Source organism: Haplochromis burtoni, unplaced genomic scaffold, assembly GCF_018398535.1.
Source record: "Haplochromis burtoni strain Fernald_Lab_line unplaced genomic scaffold, NCSU_Asbu1 Contig_41, whole genome shotgun sequence".
NCBI lineage: Eukaryota > Metazoa > Chordata > Actinopteri > Cichliformes > Cichlidae > Haplochromis > Haplochromis burtoni.
The window spans coordinates 2663200-2683812 of record NW_024582402.1 but is presented as its reverse complement, the minus strand read 5'-3'; the positions used below and the strand labels follow the sequence as shown (position 1 = coordinate 2683812).

Genomic DNA, 20613 nt, shown 5'->3' with positions numbered 1-20613 from the left:
AAGAAGAATCACCTGTCTGTAAACCCACAGCTGCGGGGCTCATGGCTATGTTGTGACATGCTTTGATGTGCCTACACTATGTGGCAGTGATTACTGGCTGATTTGAGGTACGTGTGGGACATAAAGGAACTGATAATATTGCCTCTAACTATGTACAGTGTTAATTATCTGCCATACATTTTGCACTGCAGCCTTTTGTGATAAAGAGGAACATTATTTTTCTTCTAATACAGACTCACCAGCATGTCTTTTGTTTTCACACTGCAAAATAAAAATATGGGATTAATGTTGATAAAAAGCTAGCAACAGGTACTCTTCCTTGTTTTTCAGCTTCTCCCTTTAGGGGTTACCACAGCAGATTAGCTACCTCCCTAGATCCATATCTGTTACATGTCCTCCTTTACTACATCTGTGCATCTTTACTGTGTGCTTCCTCTACATATTTTTACATAGGACGAAGTGTGTTACATAAACCAGGCAATATACCACAACATTCATAGCCCAAGCTGGTTAGCAATGCCCATCCCAATGACATACACAATCTATATCATACATACACACATTATAATACAAAAATCAAACACAACAAAATGCCACCACGCACAAACGAGGTTATGTTGAAATACCATAAGAAACAACAAATTATTAACAGCTGCATAACTGCTTCGATTGAATTTTAAAATGATGCCAATGAGACTGCTAAATTTCTCTCTGGTCTGATCAAAGGCACAGGACATATTTATTCCAACAATTTCTCTGTGAAATTTATTTCTGGAGTCCAGCAGCAAAAACATCAAGATGCAGCGTACAGCAAAGTGACTCAGGAGCTCAAAAATATAATAGAATATGACAGAAAAGACAAACCAGCTTATTAAGGTAAGAGTTAGAAAAAGTTGGAGAACAAATAAAAATGGGAAAAGCAAACAAACAAATGTGACTCCATAATATGAAGGAAAATGATTTTGGACACTTAAGCTGTTCTTGATCACTCTGACATTAAAATCAAAACTTCAACAAGCTGCAGTCACACGTTATTTGATGGAAAGCTTGAATAAAATGTATTTCCATTGTCTGAAGTTTCATATCTTTGCTGTGCCTTTTAAAACATGTTTACATGCTGTTATTCTCCTGATCGTTTTCCCTACAACAAAGTTAGCTGCTAGCCAGCTAACGTTGACATGGCTCCAGTGACCTCTAAAGATTTTTTTTAAACATTCATATAAGAAACACTTAGAAGTTTATAAAACACATATATTTCAACAAGAATTAGAACTAATAATAAGTTTGTTTTTTATACCTGTAAAGGAAACGAAACCTTCCCAGTATTCACTCTGCAGCACCGTGTATCTGACGTGCGGTGACAGAATTGTCACATGACGAAGTCTGGGCGCATGCGTCAGTTACGGCCTCCGCGTACACGTCGCTACGCCGCGGACATGGCAGGAGTTGGAGGTGTGCGGAGAAAGTCTCCCGTTTCCCCGTCCCCGCTGTGGGGGAAACTCCATACGCTTTGGCAGGACAAGTATTTGCTCTTGTTCAAGACGGAATACACCTTGCTGGTGGTTTCAGTTTTGTGGTTCCTGGAGATCGGCATCAATGTGTGGGTCATACAGAAAGTAGCATGTAAGTAGCTGGTCGACTAGTTAGCACGCTATTGTATTTTGACGTTTATCTGAACGCGGCTGAAGGCTAAGTAGCTAGCGTCAGAAAAGTATTAGCTTAGCCTGCCACCTGTCAAAGGGAATTTACTGTCACTGCATGACCAAATACAATGGTTTACTCTCTCCCAACGTCAAATAACGTCCATTACTTTTAAGACTATATACAACCAAAGGTAGCTGTTTCAATAGTAAATACAAGAAGTAAACTTCTAAAGGCATAGTAACTGCTCACTTTTTACACGTCCACATACAAGACGGAACTGCAACAGAAAAATACCAATAATATTTTCTCCTTCTTAAATTGATTGTTTGTTCTGGTTGAGTTGTCTTTTCCAGAACCTATCGTCATCACTGAGCATGACTATTGAGCATGCATCAAGATATTCACATCCACATGATCATCATTATTAATATTATTATGTACTGCAGACACTGAGATCGACTGGAAAGCATACATGGATGAAGTGGAAGGAGTTATCAATGGCACCTATGACTACACCCAGCTGAAAGGGGACACAGGCCCTTTGGTGTGAGTTTCAAAATGATGTAGTTCTCTCCATACCACGCTTTTCAGTGCAGGTCTCCTAGATAATTTGGAACACTGTTGTTGTAGGTACCCAGCTGGGTTCGTCTACATCTTCACAGCTCTCTACTACATTACCGGCCATGGGGTGAACATCCGTCTGGGCCAGTACATTTTTGCTTTTTTCTACCTCCTCACACTGCTGCTTGTCTTCAGAATATACTATCGCACCAAAAAGGTGAGCCTAATGTTAATACTAATGTGCCAGGAACCCTATATATTAAGCAGCATGTCATTTTGCTAAAACGCTCATTGAAACATGGGCGTGTCCTTGTGTGGAATTCAACTTTTATACCCTACAGAAACAAAATTTAATGTTATTTTCAGAATATTCTCACACATTAATTTATTAGTTTTCTGTTGCATATCTGGCTCTGGGTTCCAGGGCCAGAACCACAAAAATACTGAGACCTCCCTTTTCCTCTGCTTGCAGCTCTTCTTTTTCTGAGCCACTTGCAGAATTAATCTCTTTAGCGTTTCTTCTAATAATTAATCTCACAAATAATTAAATCTCCTTCTTTTTTTCTCCAGGTTCCTCCCTATGTGTTCTTCTTCGTGTGCTGTGCATCCTATCGGATCCACTCCATCTTTGTGCTCCGTCTCTTTAATGACCCAGTGGCCATGATGCTGCTGTTTGCAGCTGTCAATCTCTTCATAGATGGATACTGGACTCTGGGCTGTGGCCTCTACAGGCAAGTGTGCACTCTTCTTTAAAGCGGATACTCATTTATTGGCTTCCCCTAAATCAACAAGTGGCACCTGGACATCTTTAATGTGTTACATACCTTCTACATTGTCATTGTTAATTTTTCCTGAGAGTAGCAAGATGAAATTACAACTCAATCTTTTCCTCTTTCTGACAGTTTAGCAGTATCTGTGAAAATGAACGTGCTTCTCTTTGCCCCTGGATTACTTTTCCTCCTCCTGTCAGAGTTTGGTCTAATGAAGACGATCCCCAAGTTATCGCTGTGTGCAGGCATACAGGTAAATATACACATTAAAACAGGTACAGCTTGACTGTAGTACTCTGTCCACAGTAAATTTTAGCAAATGACTGTATTTTGCTAACATCATCTCTTTCTTTATCTTATGTGGCAGGTTGTGTTGGGGCTCCCTTTCCTCCTAGAGAATCCCGTTGGTTACATGAACCGTGCCTTTGATCTTGGCCGCCAGTTCATGTTCAAGTGGACGGTCAACTGGCGCTTCCTGCCAGAATGGCTCTTTTTGAATCGCTACTTCCACTTACTTCTGCTGGCCGCTCATCTGCTCACCCTGCTGCTCTTTGCCTTCCGCCGCTGGAAGAGGTGAGATAGACTTTGAATGTGCCAGGGATACACTGGGAACACTGTTTTCTTTTTACATTTATAAATGCTTTGCATGATAACATACTGATCAAAACCACATCATTATGACAATGCATGACAGGTGTCATGAAAAAATGGAAGGCGATTTCAGCAGGATTGTCACTACTTTATACTCTGCAGAGACATTTAGGCCACAAGGAAATCCAATTGATTTCTAGTAACAGCACTAAATGGTTGTTGGTATTTCAGGGTTCTCATCAGTCAGCAGCGGAAACCTTTTTATGTTTTACTAATACACACGTACCTCCTAGATCTCTAAAATGGCAAATAACCATATTCTGTCTGTGGCACCAGACCAGGAGAAAGCATCTTTGAACTTCTAAAGGAACCAGGCAAGAGGAAAATCCCAGCTCAGAAAAGCACTGTGGATCATATCCTTTTGTTCCATTTCAATCTACTCCTGTCTTTAATGTGAAATATATTTTTAAGTAAGTCTGTTGTTAGATGTTAATATGAATCTGCAGGCCTTGTTGACAGAATGAAAAAAATCATACAGAAAACTCTTCTCAGCAAGATTTGTGGATCTTAATTATTTTGAGTAACTGGGTCAAGATTTCTGGACAGAGAACCAAAAACTTAGCGCTTAAAGTTCCACTGTATTCAAGAGGAGACAGACATAGAGTCACAGGAAAAAGAAGGTTTTCTCTTCCAAAACTCTGCAAAAACAAAAAAACTTGTGGTGCTACTTGTTGTGGGAAACCTGGTGACAAGTGAGCACCTGAAATTAGCTTTGCTTTGAACATTCTCTTTACAGGACACAGGACATGGTAAAACAATGCTTAGCAGATTTTTTCATATGATCTTCCAGACATGCCTTTTTTTGTCCTTATCTGAAAATCACAGATTGTGCTGATTCTGTTTACCTCTAACTTCATTGGCATGTGCTTCAGTCGCTCATTGCACTACCAGTTTTACGTCTGGTACTTCCACTCGCTGCCTTACCTGCTGTGGAGTGGAGGTGTCAAGAAGCTGGCCCATCTGCTCAGGTGAGACAGAATCATAAGTCCTGAAGCATAGCACCTCCCTGAACACTCTGCCACATCTTAATGAAAAACTGTTTTATTTTTGCATGCAGGGTCCTGATCCTGGGTCTGATCGAGCTTTCGTGGAACACCTATCCCTCTACTAACAGCAGCTCAGCTGCCCTTCACGTCTGTCACCTCATCATCCTGTTATGTCTCTGGCTAGCTCCACCTTTGCTTTCAGCTGCAGCAGAAACACAAGAGCAGAAAGCTGTTAAGGACAAACGCCACTGAGCCCCGGCCTGATCGGACCAGAAGTATTATTCGGCCGAATCAGCTGACGACAAGCCCGCTCCATCCTCCTGTCTTTGATCCTGACAGCACCAGTGCAAAGGGCGGTCGCTGTGGTAGACTGTTTATAAGTGAATTAAAGGAGCCATTTAAAGCTTCTCACTGCTTAAAGTGAAGGATGCGTCATGTGTGTGCAGACTGATGCCCACACGATGGAATAATATGCAGTTGCAGAGATAAGAAGAGAAAATAAGAATTCTCAGGTTTAGTTTTAGATAGAAAATAAGAAGAGTGGAGGCTATGAGAATGTCATGGATGTTATGCTGTGTGGAAAGAATTGATTACATGAGCTCTATTCCCACTTACTGTGGTACAACTACACTCAGTCCATAATTCCTCTGGTCTAGTCATGTAGGCTGATATCATCTCAAGTTTTTATTTACTGGTGCTCAGATGATCGTATATTGAAAATGTCAATAATGTGCATAAGAACTTGAACGCCAAGCTTTAAAATAACTGCATAGCAAGCGTAAGCTTGTGGCATTTCCTCTGCCACAGTTATGAAACATAAGTATTCTCTATCGAAGGGGATGTTTTTTTGTATTTTTACACAAATGTGTAAAAGTCAGCTGTGGACAATCAGTCTGTTTGTCTGATTTCTGTAACTTGTCATCCTCTTTTGTGAGTGGCCGCACTCATAGATGGATTTAATGTGAGAAACATGCAGTAGACTGAAAAACGCCAAATGGATTCTACTAAACCCGTGTGGTCTTCATTGTTACACAATACAACAAATGGTTGGATTTTAGTGTGTTTTTTATTATTTTTACCAACAATCATTTCACTGTTTAAAGCTCATCTTTGTTTAATTTATAAAATAATCATCTTGATAATCAAAATCTTCATTTTACAGTAACTGTGATTACATATTTGGTATAGTAGTATATTATACTGGCTGCAAACTAAAAGCTAGACTACAAAAAGCCCATTTAGATGATAAAGGCATATTTGTGATTGCATAAAGCACACTGATCATAAAAGGCCTCCTGGTCTATGGCATGTAGTATTAGAATGAACTTGGCACTGCCTAAGTTAATAAAACACGATTTTTCCATGTAAAGGCATTTAGAGTCACTATCATTGGGGAATGGTGAGAATGCTAACAATCAGAGTTGGCTTGGTTTCCTCTGAGACGATTGTCTCACATATTATTTGGGTTATAACACAGCATGTTCAGCTGAATGTTCTCATCCCAGTGGCGCAGCAGCAGGAACAGCTGTCTGGCTGCTCCCTTAAGCCCTGCCATGTCCAGTCCCTCGGGCAGCTTCTGACAGCGCAGCCATGAGTCTGCTTTTGCTGCTACCAGTTCCCACTCCATAAAGTAGCCGGCACACCGGTGCTCTAGCCACGCTAGGGCCACAGCTGTGGCCCAAGTTGAGCCCTCCAGATCCTCTTGAGCCAACTGGCTGCTCCCTTGGAGGTAAGCTTGCTCAGGTGTAAAGCCTTCATATATATCTGTCTCTGACCCACGGCCACTGTCTGCTTGGCCGAGGTTCTGGTTCTGAAAGGGGCTGATGGATAACTCCAAAGAACCCTCTTCAGAGCTGGGGAGGTCAGTGGGAGAGGTGACAGGGTCTTGTTCAGAGAGGTATCTTCGGCGAAGCCTCGATTCCAAAATTAGGGGAGTATCATCTGGAGTGTGGTGGAAAGGTGGAATGGCTGGTCTGACAAAGGAGCAAGCGGAAGGAGAGAAGGTAACGTGGTGACCAGAGGGAGCACCAGGAGGTTTGGCACTAGTGGACAAGGATGGAGCACTGGGAGATGTGCAGCGTAAGGCTGGGCTGAGACTACGGCGGTGGAGACTGTATGGCGATGCTCTTTTAAGGCGGTCCAGAGGAATCTGGACACAGTCAGAGTAGATCTCAGTCAGAAGAAAAGCTCCTGATGCCAGCTGCAGATGAACCTGAGGAGTCATAACAGACATGGGTAATGAGCACACTTGAAGATGAGTGCACAGTATTACGATGCTGCAAATGCACTTTGCCTTTAACGTGGCAGTGTTTCTCTTTTGCACACTATTTGTCATAGCACGTGGTTTAACTTTCCAAAGTTCTTCTGCCTTTAAATGTTGACTGACTCCAGGAGTTTGCAGAATGAATTTGGGAGCTGATGGTATGTATTGTGTGCTGGGTAAACAAATAAAGTGGACACAACTTTAGCACTTCACTGTTTTCCATGTTGGCACAGCTCACCAGGGGCAGGTAGTCTGGAGCTTCACTTTCAGGATGTTTCTCAGTCTCGGCAGATAAGCAGTGGGACTTGACAGGCACCTGCTTTCCTGATGAAATGGAGGACCTGAGCCTGCCCAGCGGGAACCTGGAATTAAAAAAAACAAAACAGGTACGCTAAAAAAAAAAAAAAATCTAACATTTAAAGAGAATGCAATTTGCCAGTGGAGATGTGGGAGTTGTGCGTACAGGGCCGAGTTGTTTTCACATATTTAGTAACTCTTAAACTTCAGTAAATGGCCCATCATTCACTCTCAGGACATTTACAGATGTGGGTAAACAGAGTGGTGATGCTGTGGCTCATTTCTTACATTTAAGTTACATGTGCACAAACAGGAGTGTATACATGAACAACTTTAAAGTAGGAGCTTTTCAAGAAACTACAGTATTTGTTTTCGTGTCTTACTTCTTAGGGGTTTTTAGCGCCTTTTAGTCCTTTCATGCTGTTTATTTTATTGCATCTTTGTCAGTCTCACACAAACTGTTAAAAGAGTTTAATATGAAAGTCTTACCTGGTGCCAAAGAAGCTCTCCATTGACTTGCTCTCTATAGAGCGCTGTGAGCGAGTGCTCGGGGTGCCTGTTGCCATGGCTGTAGTGTAGTAGGAGCTGCCCCCTACACCTGGGATGACATTAAAACATTAAATTGTATTGTTTTATCAGCTCAGTGATAAAAGTGGTGTTTTCTGATTGTGCTTAAAGGCTCAGCTCATCCAGATTAAACAAAACTGATCACAGGTCTTTTACATGGATCTGGAACTAAATGAATAAAAGCAAATATGTCTGTGCGATTGGATACCAATAAAGTTAAGGAAGATTTATTTAGATGAACTGATCCTTTAAGAGCTTCTTCACAAGTCGTGTGTGTAATGGAGTCGGGGGAGAGGGGTCCTCCTTTTTCTCCTTCTCACCACAGCTTTCTCTTCAGAAGCCTCGATCCTCGAGACTACTTACACCAGAGTTTTCCCTGAGCGAACGGACAGCAGTACTTACTAGAGTCCCAGGATGTTACACTACAGGGTGAGGCAGGAGTGTCATCTCTGTCTGAGAGATACAAAGATTGTTGATGACCTAAAGTCTTGATAACAGAAATGGGTGCTGGCATCATTCGGTCGTTCTTACCTGTAGAGTTCCAGGTGTCTTCCACCTCTGCACTGTCTCCAGTGGTGTGCCGTCTGCCCAGACCTACAGAATAAGTCCTCTGCCTACGAATGCCTGACTGAAAAGCCTGCCTGTTTCCCAAATGTAGCCCTGCAGACACACACAAATTAACAGAACAGAATGTGGACCCTTAAAAATATCAACTGAATCCAACAATAAATAAAAATAACATATAAATGGTGCTTCTGTAATTCACTTAGCACTGTTTTCCTTAAGTTAGAGAATTCAGAAGAGCTATTGATTTTCCTTCCGTCTGTCCGTCCATCCCTCCATTATCCAAATCAAGGTCAGGGGGATCAGACAGAATTATACAGACCTGTTACTGCCAAAGTCTTTCAAGCTGCATGCTCTAAACTTGCATACACATAAAACCAGGCTTCAAAGAGAAGACAAATTCTAATGCTTGATTCCTCATAACACCAATGAGAAGATCAGGATTGTTCTTTACAGATATCTTATTATCATTGACAAGTAAACAAAACTTCCTGGATGAAAGTTGAGCTGAGAGTTTATTCTGTGTATGTGTGTTGGTGGGTGGCACACCTGTGGTTTGCACATCCATGTCAGCCAAGCCTTTGTTGGGATTGCTGTCAGTGGTGGTGAAGGCTGTGTACATACAGATGATGTTACAGTGCTTACTTGTCTGGATAGCCTTTGTACGATATCGCTTCGCTGAGCCTAAGAAGCCATCAAACAGAGGAATAGTAAGAGATGCACAGTAGTTTGGAGATAACGGCACATTAATCAGTAGGAAAAAGCAACCGGTAAACCGCCCACCATGTCCAATGTCGCTCTCTTTCTCTGCCATTTTCTCAAAGTCTCTTATAACTGAGCGAGCGGTCAGTTGGTGAATGATCTCCTGCCACGATTTCCCTCCTCTTCCTTCTTCACCTCCCCTTCCATATACCCCACTTACTTCAATGTCCTGACTCTCAGGGGTCCAGAGGTGCCCCAGGTCTACAGTGACCTCCCAGGACACAGGCCTGCCACTCAGGACACCATGAATAAGGGAACGGCACTGGCCTGGGGGAGGACTGTCAGGCGGGACAGCAGCGAAGAGATACTCTGGATCTGTGAAACTGTCCCAGTCCAGAGGGGAGGCGGGAAACAAGAGTCCATCTAAGGGGCAGAGCGAAAAATAGGATAGAAATTTTACGGGACTGAATAAATAAATATGATCCTATTTTCTTTGCAGTGAAACTTACTGGAGTCGGTGAGGCTTCTGTGGGACGCTGTCCCTCGTGGTGTTGGCTTTGTCTCCCCGTCACTTTCTTCCAGCTTCCCTCCCAGTGTTTGGTCAAAGGAGACCCTCTCCAGAGCCCTTCTCAGCCGATGCATCTCTAATTCACCCTGGGGGGACGAAAAACTTCGCGCTGCCATCGTCGAACGTGCTAGTGCTTTTTGTCTCCTACGAGACTCCTCAGCTCCATCCAGACACCCGTTCTGGTTGTAAAAAGGGGACAAGCAAAGGGAAGTAGGTTTGGGTATCATTTTGTTTTTCTCTGCAGTATGTTAAGGTCATTAGATTGAAATGTATTTGCCATGTTGCAAGAATAACTTTGCAGTGACCTCCTGTGATATACTGACTGTGTGCTTCAGCTGTGCATGACTCAAATAAGCAGTCTTTTTAATTGATATGATCTTTCTTCCAAAGGAAAGATAGAAGTTTATAGTTATATATAGTTGTTATATTTTCATGTCTTGTTTTGTCTGTGTGTTCCCAATTACTTACTAAATTCCAAAAAAAAAGTCTGTCAGTCTTTAGTCTTACTTTTTTGGTCCCGCTGTCTGGGGATTTGACTGAAAGGTCTTGCTGCCACGATGAGTCTGCCCAGCGAGACAGGGATGATCTCTGTTCTGGAGGGGGCATCTTCTCGAGGCCTTGGGGCAGAGACCCTGTATCGAGCACTGGACCAGAGCAGTGACAGCTGGAGAGAAAGGCCCCGTCAGAATTTGAGGCATGTATGTGAGAGTGGGACTGCGTTTGTAGACTTCGTTCACTGCTGAGTGAGCAGCGAGTGAGGATGTACTGCTCCTGAATGTAAGAGGTCTCCTGGATCCTCTTCCTCACATCGCTGGACCAGTCCAACTCCACACCTATAGTGGACAAAAGCCTGTTGTTAGCTACTGTGGTTTAAAGTGTGCTGGCAAATGTAAATGTTCGTGATGAGTGACCAACCTGGACTGGTGCCTGTGTCTGTGTCTTTGGCACAGGAGAACTCAGAGGATATCTCTCTAGAAATTTCCCTCAGTGCTTCCTCCAACTCAGTGCCATCTGCACATGTCACCACAGGCATGAGCTCAGAGGCAGGAGGAGGTGAAAGCTCATCGTTCGACTGGCCAAAAACTGAACCCGTAGAACCACGAAGTAAATCTTTGTAGCTCTGTTCCTGAAGCAAAAAAATAAAATGCAGTACTGTGCAAAAATATGGGGCCAACCCTCACTTCTGCATATTTTGGTAGAAAAACTGGAAATGGCTTCAGCAATGTATTAAAATATACATGTACAAAAATACAGCTTATAAAGCAAAAAGAAAGAGTTTGAAACTCATTAGAATTCTACAAAGTCAATATTTGGTATGACGATCTTTTTTTCTCCAACATAGCCTGAACTGTCTTTGGCAGCGTTCTCATAGGTTCTCTAAGTAATCTTCAGGAATAGGTTTCCAGGTGCAAAAATAATACTTTATCCCTGCCAAACTGTGTTATCTTTGACATTTGTCATAGATTCAACTAAAGGAATGGGAACAAAGTGCCTAAAGATACAATTTAACATTTGTTCTTTGCTAAGTTGTCTGTTATGTGGAGACACAAGACTGGTTCATCCATTTAGTTTGGTGTGTTATTTATGATTGAATGATTCATAGGTCAGTTATAGCTCTAAAGTTGGTCAGCTACAAGGACTGGACTAACAATGAGCGAAAAATCAGCAAATGTCCAAAGATAAACTCTGCAAGAGTTTCAGAAACCCTGGAGAACTCTAGCTCAAGAACACTGTAAAAATACAATAACATTTGACTCACTTGAAGCAACATAAACAAATAAGTGCTGACTTAAAATTTTACATGGTAATGCACACAGAGTAATACCTCTGCCTTTTTTGCTTTGAAACTGGTCATGTCGTAAAGCGTGCAGTATCCTATGAGGCGATTCCCGGGGTAGAGTGGAGGGATTTCATTGGGTGTAAGAAGAGCTTCCATGTTTTCTGGCAGATACCAGTCGATCCGTACGTCAGTCAGAACAGGTTCAAAGGCCTTCTTCAGGGACTTGATTAACTGTTGCAGAAATGGGGAGAAGAAGTAAACTTATCAAACTAATTAAAAAAACACTTCTCCCGAGATTTGTCATAAGCTAAAAAATTGGTAAACTTAAACTTATACATGTATATCTTCAATGGCTAACAGTTGTTAAACTAACTATAAAAGCCATACTATGAAAATACTAAAGTAAAATAACTCTAAATTATACTTAAATGCTTGAGTAGTTATTACACTTTACAACTGCTAGTTGCTTTTCTCTATGCTGAAATGCTAATGTAATGCCCCAAGGTTTACATATGTATTCTTTCAAGACTTTGCTTTTAATTAATTTGCAATTCTTTTCACTCCAATAGGTGGCAGTGCTGCAGCGCTGCTGACCTTGGGCTGGAGTCTCTCCTCATCATCCAAGAACTCTGTAGTCCCTCCTGTCAGTTTGGCAACGTCCTGCAGGAGTCTCCTGCAGGCTCGTGGACCAAGGCCTAAGCCAAAGCATCTGCAAAGGTGATACAGTGTGTACATTACATTTTTATCACGTCACAAGAGAAAATTTAATTATGATATTAAATTGTGGATGACTTTCACTGTTTGTGTTATAACAGTTTATTTTTTATGTCTATTGAAGTAGCCTGAAAATAACCTAAAATGTTGCTTCTATGTCGCTTACAAATAGAAAATGTAGAGTCATCAAACAGACACTGGTGGAGATCACCGGCCATTTGGCTAGCTAAGAGTTTAAATGGCTCAGGGGACGGAATAATTGAAAAAGGCTGAGTTCTTGAGCAGCAGTCTGGCTGGCTAAATATGGAAACAGAAGCTCAAAATGATGTACAACACCTTCTCAGCTGCAGACTGCAGTGAGATGGCAATCTAATTAACACTGGGCAGAATTAGATGTTTTCCATAAGAATAAAGAAACGAACAAACGTGTTCATAGTTTGCTAAAGGACAGCGAAAAATTACAGTGGAGAAAGTCAGTCCGACAGGCGAATACTAATAAGGCATAAATGGAGTCATTCTGCATCTGGGGAAAACCAGAGGGGCGTGACTCTTACTGCAGAGGAGAGCACTTAACGGGATTACTGGGCGGGGCTGAAAAATACTTCAAGCCTTTCTTTTCTTTCTTCCACAGAGCTTTGCTCTCAGGTCTTTATGATCACTGTTTGCTTGGGTCCACGCTCTGTTTCTCTTGCTGTCCTCCCCCATATACTGTCTCTGTCATGTTATTCACCTGGTTCTGCCTCCATTCACTCTCCTTTACTTATCTCCTGCTTCCTAACCTCACTGATTTAATGGTTTATTTAATATTGCATTTTTATTAACCAGCTGTTGCAACTATTGTCAGTTTTATCTGTTTCTTGTCATGATAGATAACTAGCTGCTCCCTCTGTACCCTCCTTCGCACATGATATCCATACCTGCCAGCACACACGTTTCTGCGTACTAGCTCCAGCACTCTAGCTACATTGCTGATGGATCCATCTGTAATAATAAAGACCTGGCGAGGGTACGAGCGCTGCATGGGCTGTTGATAGACCCAGAAGAGCGCCCCCAGCAGATTGGTGCCTCGCATGTCAGCTCTCATCCTCTGGACGTACTCGTAGGCCCGAGTTAGTGTGACCTGAACGTAAACACACAAGTGATTAAAGTGGGGATGCAATCAGATCCTGAGTAAAGGAGGGAGAAGCAAACAACTCCTGTCGAACCGCAGCGCCTGTGCAAACATGTTGCCAGGATAAATTTACTGTTTGTTATCAGATGCACTAATTAGCCTGTGAGGGAAGCAACAAATTAAATCAACCCTTCTCTAATAAAGACAGCACAAACAAACACACATTAGCACCTGCCTTAAAATGACCTCAGTTCACATGGTGGATAAACATAGCTGTCAGAGCAGGAGATGGAGGGACACGTCCTGCCTAAGTGAAAATGCATGAAAGGCCACCATATGGCGAGGAGAATGTGGAAAGACTGTTTGTGCTTGCAGCCCCGGGTCTGGATAAAACCTGATACTCTGCTACTAAGGCAACCCAAGAACTGACCTATTGCCTGATTAGAGAGTAGAAAACAGAACAGATAGTCCTGAACGACTGAATGACATTTTGTGTTCAGAAAAACATCATCCAAATGCTCCGTGTGTTCTCGTTTACTGGAAGGGATTCACAGATATCATGAAAAACACTGAAAATCTTTTAAAAATACCCAATTCAGGGGCAAAGCTCACTAGGTAATACTGACATCAGTGCAAAGCTTGCTGGAGGTGAACAGGGGCTTGATGGTGGTACCAAATCCCACAATGTTGAGCATTGTGCCAGAAGGTAGACTCTTGAGTGCCACCACCATGGCTTCCTGTCAGAATAAGAAAGCATATACAGGATGGAGCCAGAGTCATATACATATATATACATTCTCAAATCTGAACTTCATGTTTTATTTGCATGCTTTTGACTACTGCTCACTTTCACACGCTGGATGTTGGCGCCACTCATGCTGCCACTGCGATCAATGAGAAACAGCAGCTCCCTGGTGGCTTTGTGCACTTCCAGAGGTTCACGCAGCAAGTCGGGGCAGAAATTGAGCATCAACACGGGGCTGCACAGAATGTCTTTGTGGTATCGCTTCCTGACAAACTCCAGCTGCAGGCGAAGAAGGAAAATCAGCAATGAAAGCTTAATGTCTTGAGAAAGGTGTATTTAAATGCTTGACAGCAGGAAAAAATGAACAAACCTTTCTTTCAGGTTCTGAATCCTTGCGGGTGCATCGGATGAAATCTCGACGGGAGCAGATTTGCTGTTCATATTGGCTGAAGGAGAGCCTGCCTCTCTCTAAGATGACCAAGGGGCTGTGAGGTTCTGAGGAAGGGTTTAAAAGTCAGAATAAAAAGAAAATCACAGCAATGAAAAGTTCAGACCTTCCCAAACCACTTTGTCATCGCTCACCGCTGAGGTGCAAAATAATCTCTATGTGTCTGTCATAGGGATGCTCCTGTGCCAAGGTGATGTAGGTGGCAGAGGCACTTTGGGCACTTGGATCTGCATCTGCCCTCAGAGCGTGAGTAGGGCTCTCCAGTCCTATCAATAAAGAGAGGCAAAAAATGAAAATCAGTAAACATATTACAATGTTTTGAATGAGTTAATTTTTCTTTACAGCACACACTAGTGAAGATTAAATCTGTTTCATCATCTGGCTGTGTTTGGACTGAGATCGCCTATGAAGCTATTCATTTTATTCAGTAATGAGATTGCCTGCTATTCTCATATTTCATAATGGTTGAGATGAAAACCACTGAATCAGCCTTATTTGAGGAGACGGGCAGTACCAGCCAGCAGACAGGCCCCTCTGACCAGCAGCTGGAAGTTCAGCTCATAAGGTGCCAGGTTGACAGCTGGGCTGGTGAAGATGGCGTGCGCACACTGCTGCTGAGAGTGCACGATCCGATCTTGTTTTCCTGAGGTGGCACCAAAACAACTGGTCGCCCTACAAAAACAAGAAAAAAAAGGCGCACAATGGGAAGTTTTTTAGGAAAATAGTATGAAAGAAGTGGGGGGAAAAATCAGGAGTCCACGTCTGATAAATACCCAGTTTCATCAGACTTCCCTCCACTTTCACTCTTGCTTGGAGTCATTTTCCCAGTGACAAGCGGGGTAAGGAGTGTGGGGTAGACGATCCGAATGGCTCCGTTTTCTAATGTGGGAAGTTCTAGTGTCGTGCTTATGATGATCGACACTATATCCATGGGGCCAATGACTCCGGTGCCCACGATGAAAGTGGTTCTCTCCAGGTCCTCATCCAGGATCAGATGTCCTAAAGCCCAAAATACAATGTTGTGTTAGAACCTTATGTTAAATTTTCAAGACTGTCTGCGACATCATTAATAAATATGAAAATACATGTAGATGAATGTGAAAAGAGCACATGATTAAAAACCTAGCACACAAACGCACATTAATTGCTGGTATTTACTCAGAATAATCCATCACCATCAGCTGAATTAAATAAACTGTTCTGTGGTCTGCAGTTAAGTAGATATGTTTCTACTAAGTGAATGCCGTTACAACATTAGGCAGGAATCCAGATCAGATGGCCTTCCTCATCTGACACAGAACGGACTTACCGTACTGAAGCCACATTATTACTGCAGCATCAGTACACAAATGTTTTGCAGTTATATAAAACATTTTTATTATAAGCTAAAAGCCGATTTTATTGCTTTAGTGTCATGCAGCATCAGCATCAGCATCAAGGGCTTTTCAAACTAAATATATGCATTTCACAAGTGTAAAGATGGCTTTTTCAGATAGCCCTCTCTACGTCTGCGCTAGACTGTCTGCAAGGAGAGAAGCAATGAATCATGTCTGCAGCAGTATCCATAAATAATATTATATATCATTTATAATATTATATATATTTAAATGCAAGCTGGTATAACTCTAATGTTTATTCCTTACAATTCTGAAATTGTATCAGAGAAAAATGTAACAACTTCAACATAATATTTTTGCCTTCACAGCATTCTTCCATCCTCCCCCTCACCATTGGTGCATTGCATGTCTAGACTGGGGCTCCCACAGCAGCCCCACTCCAGGCCATTCCCTTCAAGACCAACTCCAGGGCAGCAATCCAAACAGCAGTCCTTTAACTTTCCTCGGCTTTGGATCTGGACCCCAACCAACCGGCCTGCGATCACGGCTTCAAAGCCCACCACAACCTCCTTTTCACCGAGAGGGTATATGAACACACCTGGATGAAGGTTACAGACACACAAGCTGCTAAGACACATAAAACTGAAACAGGCTTTTGCTAAAGAAATGTTCATAAGTAAAATAAGTACAGTAGATATTTCTAAGATCGGGGGATCTGGAGCCAGTTGCATACCTTAAGTTCTCTTCTTAGGTAAGACATAATATGGAAAACCTTAATACGTTTCTTTTGTCAGGATACTAGTTTAGCTCGCTGGGTTGAATAGGTGACTGAGCTGTTGTAGGGTTTATGGAAGAGCCTGGGTTCAAATCTACCCTTGAGATTGGTCACTGTGTGTCTTTCTCCCAGCTTTCCTTAACCAAATTTCCTTCAAAGAACAAGATAGTTTTTCACTGAAAGATATTTTTCAGCAGTAAAATAAACAACAATTGCTTTGCTTTTTACCTTACATTTTGTGCTAAGTTTACTCTGTCCTAAAGGAATGAATCCCACAAACACATTTGTTTTTTTTTTATTTCCTCACTTATTGTAATAAATCTGGCTATACTGTTAAGTTAGAGTCAGGGCTACCTGAGGTCTTTTCTTCTTCTTACTTGGTAAGTTAGGTCTTTTGTGCATCACTTTGACTGGCTGTAAGGTATTCATTAAGTAGAAGATAAGCAGAAAATCTTACTTGAATAAAGTAAACACTTCAAGGAAAACTTAGGGAGAAGACTTAAAGTTGTTTTGTGCCATCAGCTCCTGCTGCGCTGCCTTCGTGACATATAATGTGTAAGACAGTGGCAGCTTTTTGAGCAAATTTAATAGGGGCAAAGCAAATACTATGTTTAGTCTTCTGGAACATTCATACAGGGGCTCCTGATTATTAAAGGAAGTAAAAAACTTGTCAGTTATTCTGAATATACAGAAAATTAATAGTCATACTACTATTGTATGTTTGCTTGTTTATTTCATCGAATGGCCAGTTTTGGTCATGTTGGTTTTAGATGTCTTTGATAATGATAAAGTACAAATAAACATGAAAGAGATTTGTTGATTTTTACTCTTCATCTTTACTTCAAAGTATCTGGTGTTCCTCACGGGCCAAGTCTTGTCCCACTCCCATTTTTAATCTGGGATTATCATTATCCTTTGCACTCAAAAACTCTTTTTCTTGTGTCTCATGGTATATTATAATATCACAGTTTAGCTACACTAAACTTGGCAGTTAGTACTCACCTTCTACAGACTCTATGTCAGCATTGGCATAGGTAAGGTGCGCAGTGATGCCCATGGAGCAACCATTAGCACAAGATTTGATGCAGGAGGCTTTGAGTAGCAGTGGTTCCCATGTAGAGCGGTTTCTCAGCCCCACCATCTTTTCTGTAAAATTAAGCCTCTGCCCTGCTGGTTGGATCAAAACACAGGTACACAAATGGCCAGCACAGACAGGAAGGAGAACATGTGAGTGTGCATTTAAATTCTCTCATTTTCTAGTCAGAGCACAATTACAATGATCCTTGTAAATCAGACCTGATTTTTGCTGCACAAATTAACACTAAACAAAAACAGATAAGTTCACAATTTTATGTGTATACACAACGCAGGCCATATATTTCTTGTTTATATGTGCAGGCAAATCAGTTATTGGCAATCTAACATCCTATCGTGTCTCCTCAAGCTCGTAGCAACCAACTGTGATAGCTGGAGTATAACAGGCTTGGTTAATCATTAACACTGCAGGTCAGCACTTGCTCCGTTATGCATCATGCCTAGCATTTGCAATCAGCTGCTAATCTCTATGCAAAGCCACATGTTCTTAAAACTGCAGTGCCATACTTCAGTCTTTTCTAACTGCAGGAAGAAATAATACAGTATTAAAACTTGTTAAGATATGTCCTAATTTTCATGTATGTAATTAAAACTGTACTCAATAAGTCTTCATGACTGATCACTTAATAACTGTAAGTGCAACAGGTGCTGAAACCTATGTGTAGCTTACTTAGTGAGTGGTAGGGTGAACTAAACTCTGTGTGTGTGTATGTACGTGTGTTTGAGTATGCACACATGGGTGCATTTGTGTGCGTGCGTCTCTGTGTGTGTGTGTGTGCTGTGATCAAGGTAATGGTGTGTGTGTGTTTGCTGTGATCAAGGTAATGGTCTTTTCACATCTACCTTTCTAACAAGATCAACAGCCTCCATCTGGCTACTGTGCTCTCAGTGCATAACAAGCAAATAAATGCCTGGTTTGTCAAAGTAGGGCAAAGTAATACTGCTAGAACACACGTGAAAGGAAAAGTACAACAGCGGCCCTCTTTGGGCTATTCAGAACAAGATCTCTGACAAAGCTAATGAATAATCTTGATAGAAGATCTGTTTAGGTTTATTGCTGACCAAAAAAAGTAAGACACAGATAATGACATCTTTACACAGTAAGTGTGTGCATGCATATAATACATATTGTAGAATAAAGATGAAAATTATGTATGCATGTACATATTAACCTTCAAGAGTTGTTCCTGAAACAAGTATGTGTGTATATATATATTTATATTATATAATATTGTATTTTCACTCCAAATGGAAAAATATATATATATATATATATATATTTGATATAATATATGAAATATGAAAACAAATACTGCAACATATCCTGTAACATATTCAGGTGCATGAAAAAGTCGTCATGGCACCCACTATTCAAACTGTATGCATTAAAAGTAGACTGAAATCTTAGAAAGTGATGATTCTGTGTTTGTTTGCCAAGATTTAATCAAGCAGTCCGGTGTTTGCAGTAGCAGAGGTGGTTGCGAATTGGCTCTGGGCAACACTGCAGTCTCCTCATGACAGTTACAATCCCCAGATAACAAGCAAAATAATCGTCCAGGAACACTTACTGTGCTGTGTCTGCTAATTTGCCTCTCTGTCCAGTCCCTGCATCACTCCGCCACCACATCTGCTTGCGGGTTTCCCAAGTGATACGTTAGGAGTTTTCCTGTTAACAGATACTGCTTTCTGCTCTCCCTCCCTCCCTCTCTGTCTCTCTCGCTCCCTCTTTCTGTCTCTCCTTGCCTCTGTCCATAAATCCAGCAGTTACCCTATAAAGAAAGTCAAGTCACAAAGCACTGTCATAAATGCATATGCATGAATGAACAACAAATATGGTACAAAGCTAATAGCTGATAAAAAACATCTTCATGTACAACTGATTATTTGGCCCATTCATGCATCTACATAAAGTCTGTACAAATGTGTTTTCATTGCCTGGCAACGCATTAAAATGACTCTTTCAGATTAACAACAGGTCTCACTGCTGCTATCAATCACCAGCATGCATCTCCACACGAACCCACATTTCCTGTTATGTGAAATGTCATTTGCTTACCTGCTTTGACCTGAGCCAAGGGGATGATCGGAAACTATGATCGGGAACCTGATGTTGAGGCAAAAGCTCAGATCGGTAAGTGAGGCAGAGCCTGCTTTTCATCCAGACAATTGGCCGTGATGGTAGCAGCACCATAATTCATGGCTAATGGTTTGGCTAGGGAGAGAAAGGGGGGGGTGATGTGTTCTGCCTCTCCCAACAGGTCAGTCAGAAGCAGCAGCAGCAGTAGGCATGGGAAGGTGACACCAAGGAAGGAACAGGTTTTTGTCCTCCAGTCTACATTTCAGTGGGTCTAACACCGCAAAGAATTAAAAAAATTAATTCAATCTGTCATCTGAGACCATGGTTTGAAATATGAATTTTACAGAATTTTAAAAAGTATTAAAAATGTGTTAAAAGAGCATCACAGTTGGGTTCATATCTAGTTAGACAGCGAAAGCAGTAAAAGTTCTGCAGTTTTGAATTTGACAGAAACTCTAACTATGCAAATTAAGCTCATTGTTATATAAGTATGCGAGGCGCCTTCATGAATGTAAAGAGGTTTTAGTTCAGGATGCAAACCTGTAACTCAAGAACAGAAAGGCCTGATTAAACTGCCAGGTGAAAACGGATGAACTTTAACTAAAAATAATGGGAAGAGTGTGCAGAGGGAAAGAATGACTGCAAATGGAACTGGGTCACTAATGTTCACTAATGATGCAAATTCTAATATTCATGAAACTAAATTTAGGGCATTAATCGCTGATCAGATTCAGTCAACTGCTGCAAAAGTGATAGTGTGGCGCCACACAACACAGGGGGATAGTGACAAACTGAACCAGGGGCTTCTTTAAGCAAAGAAATGTAACAATCTTAAAGCTTGGACGTCTTTTACTGTTTGCGAAACTGTAAGCAGAGAGACTCACTAACAAGCAGCAAAAAACAGCTGCAGAAAAGGCCTGGCAGAGCGTCACAAAAAAAAAAGCTGAAACTTAAAAAA

General features: G+C 41.6%; 2 protein-coding genes across 4 annotated transcripts; one reads left to right on the top strand and one right to left on the bottom strand.

Annotated features, from left to right (window-relative positions):
* The first annotated feature begins 1337 nt into the window (after positions 1–1337).
* On the top strand, positions 1338–5327 carry alg3 (ALG3 alpha-1,3- mannosyltransferase). The gene is made up of 9 exons (XM_005920435.3): positions 1338–1623; positions 2091–2190; positions 2275–2422; positions 2776–2936; positions 3108–3228; positions 3343–3548; positions 3903–3979; positions 4450–4594; positions 4684–5327. Exons 1-9 carry the CDS (start codon positions 1374–1376, stop codon positions 4862–4864), a joined length of 1389 nt encoding a protein of 462 aa, XP_005920497.1. The 5' UTR covers positions 1338–1373; the 3' UTR covers positions 4865–5327.
* A 465-nt stretch (positions 5328–5792) lies between these two features.
* vwa5b2 (von Willebrand factor A domain containing 5B2) lies at positions 5793–19771 on the bottom strand. 3 transcript variants are annotated; one of them, XM_014333051.2, is made up of 23 exons: positions 19635–19771; positions 19147–19347; positions 17486–17653; positions 16100–16306; positions 15145–15370; positions 14886–15043; positions 14506–14637; positions 14294–14418; positions 14026–14202; positions 13805–13915; positions 12985–13187; positions 11948–12062; positions 11399–11584; positions 10489–10699; positions 10081–10406; positions 9515–9752; positions 9087–9428; positions 8853–8987; positions 8271–8399; positions 8142–8192; positions 7662–7770; positions 7114–7237; positions 5793–6824 (listed from the first exon to the last, which is right to left on the bottom strand). In XM_014333051.2, exons 3-23 carry the CDS (start codon positions 17622–17624, stop codon positions 6063–6065), a joined length of 4206 nt encoding a protein of 1401 aa, XP_014188537.1. In that variant the 5' UTR covers positions 17625–17653; positions 19147–19347; positions 19635–19771; the 3' UTR covers positions 5793–6062. The 3 variants fall into 3 exon arrangements, with proteins under 3 accessions (XP_014188537.1, XP_005920494.1, XP_005920495.1); XM_005920432.3 differs by having other exon boundaries at positions 8142–8399; XM_005920433.3 differs by lacking the exon at positions 8142–8192.
* Positions 19772–20613: the final 842 nt, after the last annotated feature.

Bases quoted from the DNA above. Each gene is read 5' to 3' on its own strand.
- alg3 (XM_005920435.3), top strand. From the start codon at position 1,374: ATGACGAAGTCTGGGCGCATGCGTCAGTTACGGCCTCCGCGTACACGT. The intron at 2,423-2,775 runs GTGAGCCTAATG...TTTTTTCTCCAG, and splicing joins TATACTATCGCACCAAAAAG to GTTCCTCCCTATGTGTTCTT. The intron at 2,937-3,107 runs GCAAGTGTGCAC...TCTTTCTGACAG, and splicing joins CTGGGCTGTGGCCTCTACAG to TTTAGCAGTATCTGTGAAAA.
- vwa5b2 (XM_005920432.3), bottom strand. From the start codon at position 17,624: ATGGTGGGGCTGAGAAACCGCTCTACATGGGAACCACTGCTACTCAAA. The intron at 15,371-16,099 runs GTGAGGGGGAGG...TTTGGGCTTTAG, and splicing joins AGACATGCAATGCACCAATG to GACATCTGATCCTGGATGAG. The intron at 14,419-14,505 runs GTGAGCGATGAC...ACCCTTCCTCAG, and splicing joins GATTATTTTGCACCTCAGCG to AACCTCACAGCCCCTTGGTC.